The sequence below is a fragment of the Gossypium raimondii genome, chromosome 5 (genome assembly GCF_025698545.1).
Source record: "Gossypium raimondii isolate GPD5lz chromosome 5, ASM2569854v1, whole genome shotgun sequence".
Classification (NCBI taxonomy): Eukaryota; Viridiplantae; Streptophyta; class Magnoliopsida; order Malvales; family Malvaceae; genus Gossypium; species Gossypium raimondii.
In genome coordinates, this window is record NC_068569.1 from 22,641,814 (window position 1) to 22,655,069 (window position 13,256).

Sequence of the window (13,256 nt, forward strand, 5' to 3'; positions counted from 1 at the left end):
GTTCAGGGGTAGCTTTAGGGGTGTGTTGCGACATCCCTTGGCTATGTCACGACACCCAAAGCAGTATAACAATATGCTCCCTATGTCGTGACATCAAATTCCTTGTGCTGGAACATAACGACCAACTTTGAGTTCCTATGCCTTTGAATGGTCTCCTACACACTTACTAAGTACGTTACCAAGTGAGTTTACCAAAGCATCTTGGGGGCGTACACTTAACGGAATAGTCCGACAAACCATAGATCTTCACCAAGCTAAAATTTTACAAATAGTGCATACAAAAAAATTATATACTTAATCAAAACAAACACTTTACTTACTCATCTCTACACTTAATTCACCAAAACATTTTAAACAATAATCATATACCGAGATTGTGTAAGGTGGGTTGTTACATGAATAATCTTGAGAATGGTTATATGGATGCCTTGGTATATGTTTTGGAATGCTTTTGTACAAGTTCAACTATGCATTTATGCACCAAATAGGCTATTGCTTTGGTTTGACACAAAATAGATATCAAAGGGCCAAAATTTTGCCAAAAATAGGTTCCTCATCACAACGTCAGCCAACTGCTTGTGACGTCCTAACGTCAAGTGGTCGTCATCCTATGTTGTGACGTGACATACTGTTTGGTGACGTCCTGACGTGAGAAAGCCTCATCATGACGTTGGCCCTATACTTTTTAAACTTGGCAATTTGATTCTTCTTCAATCCTGGGTCGAATTAAGAGCTTTTGTAAGCTCGAGTAAGACTCGATTTTAATGATAAATCATATTATGCATGGATCTTTTATGGGAACTTAGTATTTAAATGAATTTTGAACTATGTATTGTATGAGACTGCTCTGGTAATAGTAGTAGCATCCTATAGCTCGAGCTCGACGACTGGGTCAAACGATGGGTGTTACAATATAGGTGTTTTGTATTCTGTTAACTTTGAATAATAGCATAGCTTAAAATCTATTTTATGTATGACTTTGCCTAATAATAATGCTTGTTGAGATGATATGTTTTTAGTACATGCTTTGAGTTGTGATTATGACATTTGAAATGGCATTATTGAATGTGAGTTGATAATGATAAAGATGGTAAATGGTTAATGGTTGATATGTATACTTTGATAAAGGAATGATATGTTTAAAGGCCATGTAGATGTTATAAGTTGAATTGGTGATGAATGTGATTATTTAGACATGTTTGGGTATGAAATTAAAGTAACTTTGTGCAGGTAAAATTGTGCATTGCGCACCTAATGAATGAATTTTAAGGTAACCATGAAATAGATACCAAATGGCCTAATTAGTACCAAAAACAGAGTCTACTTCACGACGTCAAGTGATGGTCGTCACGATGAGCTCTAGACTTTAGGTCACGGTGTGATGAGAAATCTCATCATCACAATGAGGCTATGTCTGTATCTTGTGTCGCGACGTCTTCCTCGCGACGTCGACCCAAAATTTTGAAACTTTTTCAAATTGGCCCTTACTAGATCTTAGGCCAACTTTAAAGTGTATGTAGGTTTGTATAAGACCCCGAAAAGATTATATATCATGTCTATTGTTTGAAATGCTTATGTTTGCATGTATTATGCCTTGACTTGAATGTTAAATGTTTATAGTTGCTCCGACAACGAATGAGGCACCCTATAGTTCGAATCCGACGATTGGGTCATGTAAGGGGTGTTACAAAACAACTAAAAATCACATATCTAATAATTGAACACATGTTTAATAAATTCTATATACAATTTTTTACCACTTCACCTATTATCATTGTTGAATTTTTTTTAAAAAAATTACATAAAATGTTTTCTTTTACTCACATCATGAGTGTGACATAATGTAATATAATCTATACTATTAATAAAACCCTAATTGAGTTGGTGTCATGGGTTAACCAAGTCACTAACTCGACTAGAAAATGACTAATATACATTTTTATTAAATGACTAATATTATTATTTTGATGGTTTTTTTGTCTTTTCATATTTTAATTTGGTTTTAAGTAAAAGAACTAAAATTAACATGTCTAGGATTAAACACATGTTTAATGGATTATCCAACAAATTTTTTACCACTACACCAACATTAATTCTTGAGTAAACTTTAAAAAAACTTTTAACATAAAATGTTTTCTTTCACAAAATTTGTGTATATAGATAATGTCACTTTGGTTGCGTTGGTGTCACAAGTTAAACTCGATATTTATTTTTTCAAATAAAATTTAATATTAAAATTTTTCACTAACTTGATAACGTTTTAACGTGCTATAGAAAAATAACAATACCATGATAAACAATTGGAGCCCATTTAATAGTCTAAATATAATGTATTTACCTATTTCAATTTTCTTTTACTTACAAGTTTAGTTATTTTTATTTTACATATTGCATGTGTTATTATTATTAGTTCCAAACCTTACATTTCATTATTTGTTATTTTTATTTTTAAACACACTTTTGTGTTTTAAATATGTGGTTCCTACACGCATATACATGTGATAGGATTTCTAATTTATATAACTTATACATATTTATATATAAATGTGACATAATAATAACATAAGATTTTTAAATATATTTAATTATTGCTTTTTGAAGTGTAGCTTTTGCTTAGAGATTAAGAACAATAAATCTATTGTTGAATTCCTTTTTAGGCTAAATGTTCAAATTGGGGCTCAACCTTTTAAAGGCTACTCACATATAAACCAAACCTGGAACACACCTAACCAGAATCCGTCGCCGGAACAGGGTTACGGAGCATTACCAGAGTTTATAAATTAATTATCAGACATTTCATTTCATCTAGCATTCATATTTGAAACCAATCAAAATTAAAACATTAATGAGCCAATGTTGGTCAAATTAACTTATACATGCCATTATAACCAGAATCAAATCATCCAAAATTGCCGATAGAACCAATAGATAGTGTGATATATCTCCGACAAGCTTCCAACCCAATCGAGCTTCTGATAATCTATAGGGTAAATAAAAACAAATACGTAAGCAATGAATGCTTAGTAAGCTTGTGTAGTCTTTAATCATATTAGTTCATTTAAAATACAAAATCTATACATATCAAGGATAACCCAATATTGATACCATAATACTCATGAAGCTATATTCATCAACTCACAAGGTGAATAAATCCACAGTATCACTTAAACATATTATCCCAAGCTTAGTAGGATTTTATATAACTTTAACTCTTCATAATTTCTTTATTTTCATTTTCATTTCTGTACTTTCCACACTTATTCCATATGCATGTAACACAAGTCATAAACATATCATTCAACTATGGTCACAAGCTAGTGCATTTAACCAAAGCTTTTCCCGAATTGATCACATGATAAGTCATTTCATAAGAAATTGCTTAATTTAAACCTTACCACTTTTTCATGAGCACTAGCATATTTTCACTTAAATACTTACCAATTCAATGCATCATATAAATAATCATATTACCATTCAACCAATAGCTTGGCACTTGCCTAAGCATCAAACAACAACACTAGTTAGCATACTTGCACATATTACATATAATTTCAACTTTGGTAAAGTTATTTTCTTGACATGTCACACTTGAGTTATTTACTTGTCTCCACTTACATAATTTCCATATATCAACATATCAAGATATTGATAAAAATACATATCATAATACATATCATTCTCTTACCATTTCTTCATATTAATATATATATCATTCAAGACAACTCCCGATATTTTACCTTTCAAAGAACGACTTACGAATATAAGTACATCGTTTTCAGAAGCCCAAAGGCTAAACAGAAGCTCATGAGAGCTAATCAGATAGTAAACACGAAAGTTCGCAACAAATGCTGACCTCAGTTCACTCGAGTAAGTTACCGTCAATTAGTCCTTTACATTTGTAGTGCCATAACCCAGTTATGGTCTTATCATCAGAATGCCATAGCCTAGCTATGGTCTTACATATAAACACTGTCATGGTCCAACCATGGTCTTACGTTCATAGTGTCATAACCCAGTTATGGTCTTATCATGAGAATGCCATAGCCCAGCTATGGTCTTACATATAAACACTGCCATGATCCAACCATGGTCTTACGTTCATAGTGCCATATCCCAGTTATGGTCTTATCATCAGAATGCTATAATCCAGCTATGACCTTACGTATAAACACTGTCATGGTCCAACCATGGTCTTACGTTCATAGTGCCATAACCCAGTTATGGTCTTATCCATTCATCATTTGCCACAGAACGATTGTACTCAATCTCACGTTCAATCCAAACTGAGTATTAAATTCGATAATATATTTTCAATAATAATTCAATTCCAACAATAGAACTCATATTTATATAATATCCATCACCAAATAACATTCAATTTAATCAAAATTATACAAAATATAGTTCATACGAACTTACCTGACTAAATTACAGAAATACCAAGATTCAGGGCATTTTGGTAATTTTCCATTTTCTTCTATTTTCCTCCCAATCTTGATCTAAATTAATATTTCATTTAATTTATTAATTTAAATGATAAAACAATTCATTTCATACAATTTGGTCATTTTGACATTTTTACAAAATTGCCCTAAAATTTTACTTTTATTCAATATAGTCCTTGAGTCCAAATCATGCAAATTAACCATTTTAATGAAAACCCATGCTAGTTGAATATTATCTATAATTCTCTTATTTACTTATGTTCATATCAAACCTGTCCACTTGAGTCATAGTAAATAAATTATTTATATCTTGAGCTACGGAACTCAATTAAGATATGCTAAATTTCTCTAAAACTAGACTCACATATCTTCTTACCATAAAATTTTTAGAATTTATGGTTTATCCAATAAGTACAATTTATTCTTTAAAGTCATCCCTATTTTGTTGTCTGATAGTTTCGACCCTTCTTCACTAAAAATTAATTATCTCCTCGTATTGGGTTCGGATGATGTTTCTGTTTGTTTCTATTGAAAATAGACTCATTAATAATTTTAAACATATAAATTCTAACCCATAATAATTTTTATACAATTTTTAATGATTTTCCAAAGTCAGAATAGGGGAATCCAAAATCATTCTGACCTTGTCTCACAAAATTTATTATATCTCATAATTTACAATTCCATTGTACACTGTTTCTTCTATGGAAAACTATACCCAATAAAATTTAATTCCATATTTTATTCAACCTCTAATTAAATTTCCACGATTTTTGGTGAATTTTCAAAGTCAGACTACTGTTGCTGTCCAAAACTGTTTTAGTGTAAAATATTGATAACCAAATTTATAACACCCTCCTTTCCTTTCTCTACAATATTTCCCATCACTTCCTCTTATTTCCCTTCACTAACATATTAAGAACATAGAACCTTATATAAATAAACTCTACTTTAACATCAATTTCATACTTTTTCAATAATATCAAACTCAAAAATATATTGAAATCTTGATGTTCTTACCTTGTCCTATTGATTTCAATTTTTAACTTGATTTTCTCTCTCCTCCAACTTCTATTTCTTGAATCTAACTTGATATTCTAGCTCCCCGTAGTCTCCTTATCAATTTTCTCTCTTGGTGGCTATGGATTTTTTTTGATTTCTAAGTGAAAATGGTGGATTTTTGGTGAAATGACCAAATTGTAAAGAAAAGAAATTTTCCTTCTTTCTTTTTTCTTCTTGGAGGCATCAAAAGATGAAAAATTCTCTTCATCTTTCCTCCCTTTTATATTAATCATTTAATAATAAAATAATACTAAAAATCTTAATAAAATATTAATTAAATAACATTTATCTAATTAATTAATTAAAAATATCACCAACATCATCATTACCTTCTAGAGTTCTCTCTCTTTCTAATTAACCATTTTGCCCTTTATGATCTTTTACAATTTCATCCTTGAGTCATTACTTAATTTGGTAAAATTGTGATTTAGTCCCTCATAATTCTTCACCTATTCAATTTGGTCCTAATTCATCCATTTTACTTAGTTTCTAGATCATTCCACCCTAAAAATATTTGCACTATTGGTCCTTCAATTTTTCATATTTACACTTTAACCCCTCAAATTTTGAGTATTTACTTTTGGGCAACAAAACTTTTCTCACTTTTACGATTTAATCCTTTCTTGAATTAATATGCCATAATATACTTCCCAATGTTGCCATAACTCAAAATTTCCCTTTTTGTCACTTTATTTCTTTATTTTACTATATCGAGGATACTATCTTACTTTCTTACTGTAGTAATTTTCAGAGTATTACAAAACCTTTTAAAATGGTCGAGTAATGGGCTAACCTTTTTGAAATTGCTCAAGTAGGGGGCTTCTCAAATGTCGTATATTAGGTTCTAAATTATGTTCCGACTTCTTTCATTTCTTTTCAAGCAATATTTGATTGAAATGTTATGTGTTTTATTATAAACATGTTAGCATTTATCTAATTTTTCTACAAATTAGGTTGAAGCATGTGAAAAACCCTTATTTGAGCATTTCTATAACGGTAAAGGTTAGGCCATTATTTGACCATTTTAAAAGGTTTAGCTCTAATGTGAGTAACTTTTTACCCTTCCATTTTCGTGCTTATGTCAATTGTTAGAGTATATTATACTTATATCTCAAAGGTATTATTTTCTTGTTAGAATATTTATTGTACTTATATTATAAAGGTATTATTGTCATCTTTGTTCAAATGATTGTTATATCCTATGCTTTTGAAACTAGACCGATGATTGAACCAGTTAGCCCATTGGTTTGTTGGTCCAAACGATTTGATTAAAAATTATTAAAAATTTAAAACAATTAAAAAATTTGGTTTAATCATCGGTTTGATCGATTTTTTAGTCGGTTTATATTGGCTGACGGTCTAACTGTTTCAAAGCCACTCTCTAGATCGATCCCTCAACTGATTCTCGATCCGAACTACCGATTTGATCTAAGTCAAACAACACTGATTATATCCTAAACATCGTGAGTTGAATCCTATAACTAGGGGTAAGCAAAAGTCGAATCAATTAAAAAATCAAATTTCGAGTTAACCGAATCTAGTTGTTCGAGTTAATTGAGTCAACTCAAATAAGTAATTCAAGTTTCGAGTTCTAGTCGAGTTCTAGTCGAGTTGAATTTTACAATCCAAATAACAGATTGGTGTAAATACTCTTTGGTCCCTGTTAATTTTGAAAATGAGCAAATTGATTTTTCTCTTAACAAAAACTATAAAAATTTAAAATAATTTTCAAAAATTCAAAATATTTGTAAAAATTCTAAAATTGATATTTATTAATAAGTTTATCATACTAATTTTTTTTTTATTTTGAAAAAGTTTTTAAATATACATACTTTCAAAATTGATGTACTTGAATAATTTCACTGGATTCAAAAAAATTTCAAGTCGAGTAAGGATGATAAAATAGGACTCATCAGTTCGATTAATTCAAATTTTTTTTACTTAATTCGAATCGAATCGATCAAACGTACAATAAATTTTGATGATGCTTCTCATTTTTTATCGGCTTTTAGAGAAATCCGAATTTAGAGAATAAAACTTTGATGTTGCATTAATCCTTCAACGACCTCTATAACAAAAAATTGAATATTTAACACTAATTAATTATATTTTTTAATTTTCGAATTTGAAAGTTTTTTGAATTTGTTTAGAATATTTATCATCCATGTCACAATCGACGGAGAAAGCCAAAGTTTAACAAGCAACCCTTATTGTACAAAATTTATCCATGTTAAATGCTTTACCATTAAAATTAAACCTAAAACCTTTGGGACGTGTATAGCAGGGTAACCTGAAAGTGATTTGCATATTTTCACTCATTTTGAAGAAAGAGTAAAGTACTGATGGTATATATTTTCATAATCATCAATTTTCCTTTTTAAAAAAGAAAAATCTAAATGATATCTAATCAAGTATAAATTTTAGAAGAAATAAAAAATGATGAACATTTTTCAACTTTCTCTAATATTTACTTTCGCCTGATATTAACAGGCATTAATGAAACATTTGGAAGCCTGTGTTAGAACAATTCTGGAAGGAAAGGCCTCTGTTCAGGCTTGGAGGCTAGTCAATTTCTAGATTTTCTTTTACAGCTTAGAAGTGTCATTTCATTTGATAGTTCATTGGAAAAAGAACAAAAAGTTTGGCTTTCCAATCCATGTGTCTGCCAGTTAAACGAAAACTGTACATATTTTAGAACAGTGTGTATGTATATATATATATATATATATAAGATGCAATCTAAATCAGGAAAATGTTGATTAACCCGAAAAAGCTAACAGATGAAAAGAGATTCCCAGTTTTTCACCAAACCAATACTGTCATCATTTGAAAGAGTCTCATAACACAGGCTTGGATAGCAAAATAAAAGAAAAAAAATGAAACACTAGGCTGACAGTTCATGTATCAACAAGTGTGTTTCAATTTCCCCCATAAAAGCATTCCTTCGTGACAGTACTTCGCTTTGTGACTTGTCTCGTTTAGACCCAAAAAACCTTGATGCTTGCTTCCTTTATAGAGTTACAGACAGGACAAGCTTCGAGGAAAGTTTCACAAGACTTGCACGAGCAAAGGTGTCTACATGGTAGAAACACGACACACGAGCTCCTAGCATTGCAGTGTTTGCAAGCCATCTTATTATTATTATTGCTCTTTTGTTTCATTTCTCCTTCTTGTTGATCTCTGAAAAGTGATTCTGCATCCTCTGGTGCATTGCTGACCCAGACTAGGCTCTCCCTCGCTTGTTCCAGTGTGTTGTTGAGATCCATGATCATCGCTTCCTTTGCTTTAGCAAGGTTTTGCCATGAATGACTCTCCATTTCCGCTTTTCTTAGTGAGGCTTCGAGCTCCATTGTTTTCTTTGTTGCTCGAGCCAAGTCTTCTTCCTTTTGCCTTATCAAATGCATGGCCTTTGATTCCATACATTTTAGCAGGATGGCCGATTGTCGTTTTCTTTGCTCACGTAAAGCAGATCTTAGCCTCTCATTCTGGGTTTTCTCCGTCCATGATAGAATATTAAAAGAAATGGCAAATTTTCAGTAAAAAAAAAACAAGAACCTTGATCAAACAGCCGATAATAAAAAAAATACGAAAATAATAAAGTTATGATGAATTCTTGCCTGCAATCGAAGAACGCAATCAAGCTCCTGTCTTTGCATCTCCAGTTGAGCGTCCAACGATTGTGAAAGAGCCACAGAGACAAAAGCATCAGATGCGGAAGAGGAAGAAGAAGAAGCAACAGCCAAATTGTGAGCGTTTTGTTGCAGATGAAAAGGAAGCGTATATCGAGAACGGTCTTGAAGAGTGAAATACGAGGAAGGAATTAGAGCTGGTGCAGGGTTTACCATCCAATCCTGAACACCGCACATATTTTCAGCATACAAAGGTGCTTGAACAGCCATGGTAAAGCAACAACCCTTTGGCCCTTGTGAATTCACATAAATAGAGGAGTATATTAATAAGAAAAGCGGAAAGGGTAGGTTCAAAGGTTGAAGGCTGAGGCTCTTATATCAGGAGACATGCATGACCTTCTCTCTCTTTCTTAATTGGCATATAAGCTTTTTGGGCTTGTTTGTTGCTTAGGTTTTTATGGTTAAACTGAAATAGACCATCATCATCATCATGAAAGAACGAAAGCAAATAAAGAAACCCGTGGATGGTTATAAGTCGAGTGAGGAAACCGACAAAATCTTAAACATTTTCACTTTTAAAACAGATATATTCATTAATGAATAGGATTTGTTTGTAAATGACGTATTTAAGGGAGAGAGATGCAAACGACGCCGTACACATGCAGCTTTCTCACATTCACTCATTTGGGACGTTAAAATAGAGTGAGACGTTATGGATTCGGGATATTTTATCTATTTGGTCGGCTCCAAACGACAAAGATATTTGGGTTTTGGGTATTATTTTATAATTTTAAAATTTTAACTTAGATGGTTGTTAAAGTTTATAATATTTTATTATTTTTACGTAATACAATAAAAGTATTATACATCAACTAGTTTTTATATATTAAATCAAATAACAAATCAATCTTTATGTTAAAAATTTTATATATCATCTAATTATTCTTTTAGCTAATAAAATGATTAATTTATTATTTTCTCTATCTTAATTTAATATAATTTAGAACTAAAATTTTAAAATTTAAAAATAAAAAAATTATAAAGAGATTTTTTAGAAAAAAAAAAGGGTTAGATTTTGACCCTTTTGATATGCAATTCATTTCAAATCACCCTTTGTGCCAAGTGGCCATGTTAAAGCCCCGGGATTAACGGGCCTATGTGTCCCTGGTTGATATTATAGGCGGAAAACGTCACCTCATGCAGCTGCCACTCTGCTCCGGGCATCAAGATCCATGAAGAGTTTGGTTGCAAGGCAAGGCGTAAACTTGGGGTTTTTTTACATAAATAAGTTGAAAAAAAAAATTACTCAAATAGGGTGTCAGAAAAAGTATTTACCAAAATGGGTTACTTTTTTCATTGGAGCCTATTAGATAGGCGCCAATGAATAAAATAATAATAATTTTTTTGAATAAAATATTTTTTATATTTTTAATAATTTTTTAAAAAATACGGGTCAAAATACGGTCAACGGGTCGGGTCGGGTCGGGTGGCGCCTATCGTAGGCGCCAATGAAGGTGCCTCATAGAGGCGCCAATGAAGGTGCCTTATAGAGGCGCCATTACTAGACTGTCCATGGGCGGGCCGGCCCAAAAATTTCGGCCCGATTCCTAGGCTCGGCTCGAAATATGGGCCTAAAATTTTATCCAGCCCAGCCCAGGAAAAATCATATGCCCAAGCCCGCCCGGCCCGCCCATTTTTAAATAAACACCAAAAATTTTTAAAAAAAAAAAAGTATTTTAAAAATAAAAATAAAAATATATTTATTGTATTCGGCCGAACCTCCTATATTTCAGGCGGGCCATCGGGCCGGGCCGCTCAAATTTCATGGATGGTCTATGGCGCCAAGGCCTCATAAATTTAGGATTATGTTATAAATTTTGTGTTTGTAATTATTTAAAATTTAATTTATTAGTAATAAATTACTAAATTACTAATAAGTTACTAATAAATTTATAACATAATCTTAAATTACTAACAAATTAATTATAAAATAATTACAATATTCATACAAAAATTACAATATTACAATATATACGACATTCAATATTCATACAAAATTATAATATTACAATATTCATACAAAATTACAATATTCATATAAAATTGCAATATTTTTGTTATTAATTATTAATTATAAATTATCTATATTTAGTATGAATATTGTAATTTTTTGTATGAATATTGTAATATTATAATTTTGTATGAATATTGCAATTTTTTGTATGAATATTGTAATATTATAATTTTGTATGAATATTGTAATGTCGGTATATATTGTAATATTGTAATTTTTGTATGAATATTGTAATTATTTTATAATTAATTTGTTAGTAAATTAGGATTATGTTATAAATTTATTAGTAACTTATTAGTAATTTAGTAATTTATTACTAATAAATTAAATTTTAAATAATTACAAACACAAAATTTATAACATAATCCTAAATTTATGAGGCCTTCATTGGCGCCTAGACTGTCCATGGTAGGGCCGGCCCAAAAAATTTTCGGCCCGACTCTAGGCCGGCCCGGCCCAAAATATGGGCTGAATTTTGTCCAGCCCGCCCAGCAAAAATCATAGGCCCAAGCCCGGCCCGCCCCGGCCCATTGGCGCCTCTCAGAATGGCACCACCATTGGCGCCTCCCAGGTAGGCACCACCATTGGCGCCTCCCAGATAGGCGCCAATACTATGTATTATACGGGTTTTATACTAACCCGAAAAAGTAAAAAAATTATTTTATTCAAAAAAAAAATTTTATTATTATTTTATTCATTGGCGCCTATTTAATAGGCTCCAATGAAAAAAGTAACCCATTTTGGTAAATACTTTTTCTGACACCCTATTTCAGTAAATTTTTTTATTTTTCAACCTATTTATGTAAAAAACCCCGTAAACTTGACTTGGTTTTTCAATTCTAATGATAACGCCTATATTAATATAGGGCATCCCGCAGTTTCCATTTGCAACCACAATCGAGTGAGAGAGGTGATAATAGTTGGGGCCAGCCCTCTCCTGTCGTATCCGGTCATCCACATAATGGAACCCACAATCGCACTGCCGTGATAACCCATCTTCAGTCGACTTTTCTTGATATGATTGATGGTAGCCCAAATTTTAAAAAAAAAATTAGTTCAACTGACGATGACAGACAACGTTTTAACTGCGAGAAAGCACGAGTGTTTTCAGTTTTTACCTTCCTTCGCTATAACGCTCTAGTATATTTAGGTAGCCCAAAAAGGCTGATAAGGTTCATAAGTGCAATAGATAGTGAAATGAGATTGTAGCTTTAAAGGAGGGCAGCGGCAACAGGTGCCAGAGGGACGATAACAAAAACCCTCTTTTTTAGAAAAAAAAAATAGAGGTGGAGTACGGATCCACTAATAGTGCATGGCGGTATTTTGGCAATGGTATTATCGAAGTAGTCTAAACACATATGGCAATTAAAGTAAAGTTTGCTTTGCTCTCTGTCTCTGATCAAAAGTTTCAGGCTAATGAAGAAAGCTAAGCTAGTTCAGCAGTTACTGAAATTCGTCTTTAATGTTGAAGTTTGCTACTAACATAATTATCATCCTTCTTCTCCATACAATGGCAATGTTAAATTACAGATCAACATGCTCAGTGGTAGCTCTACTTCATCAAAATTTCAAATTTAATCTCAATACTTTAAATTTTAAAACATTAAATCCCGATATTTATTTTAATTTAACAATCTTGGTGCCAATGAATAGCCCCTATTCATTTTTGTTGTTAGTCATACTAATGTGTCAATTATGAAAATGATATAATAATCTCTCTCTTTTTCTCTTAAAGTTTATAGTTTTTTTTTTGGACAATTTTCCTCAGCTAAAGTACTCAAAAATTTTCTAAAAAATATTTTTTTTTCTTATTGTCAATAAAAAAACCTTTATTTTTTTTAAAGAATTCAAAAAATAATTTAAAATTTTGAAAAATATAAAAAAATACATGAACAAAGTTGCATAGTCTACTACCCTAGCACGTCTCTGTCTGCCTCTTTGGCAAGGTTTTGGTTTTCTTGAGTATCTCTCGTTTCAGCGGTATCCCTTCTGATTTAGAGTTTTTGCACAGATTTTTCCGTTTCCACTATTTTAACAGGCGTCATG

General features: G+C 31.5%; 1 protein-coding gene across 1 annotated transcript; it reads right to left on the reverse strand.

The window, feature by feature from the left end:
• Positions 1-8,247: 8,247 nt before the first annotated feature.
• On the reverse strand, positions 8,248-9,550 carry LOC105771121 (probable BOI-related E3 ubiquitin-protein ligase 2). The gene is made up of 2 exons (XM_012592524.2): positions 9,125-9,550; positions 8,248-8,992 (listed from the first exon to the last, which is right to left on the reverse strand). Exons 1-2 carry the CDS (start codon positions 9,404-9,406, stop codon positions 8,486-8,488), a joined length of 789 nt encoding a protein of 262 aa, XP_012447978.1. The 5' UTR covers positions 9,407-9,550; the 3' UTR covers positions 8,248-8,485.
• Between the last annotated feature and the right edge of the window lie 3,706 nt (positions 9,551-13,256).

Coding starts and splice junctions, on each gene's coding strand:
- LOC105771121 (XM_012592524.2), bottom strand. CDS start 9,406: ATGGCTGTTCAAGCACCTTTGTATGCTGAAAATATGTGCGGTGTTCAG. Junction 8,993..9,124: donor ATTGCGTTCTTCGATTGCAG/GCAAGAATTCAT, acceptor GAGAAAACCCAG/AATGAGAGGCTAAGATCTGC.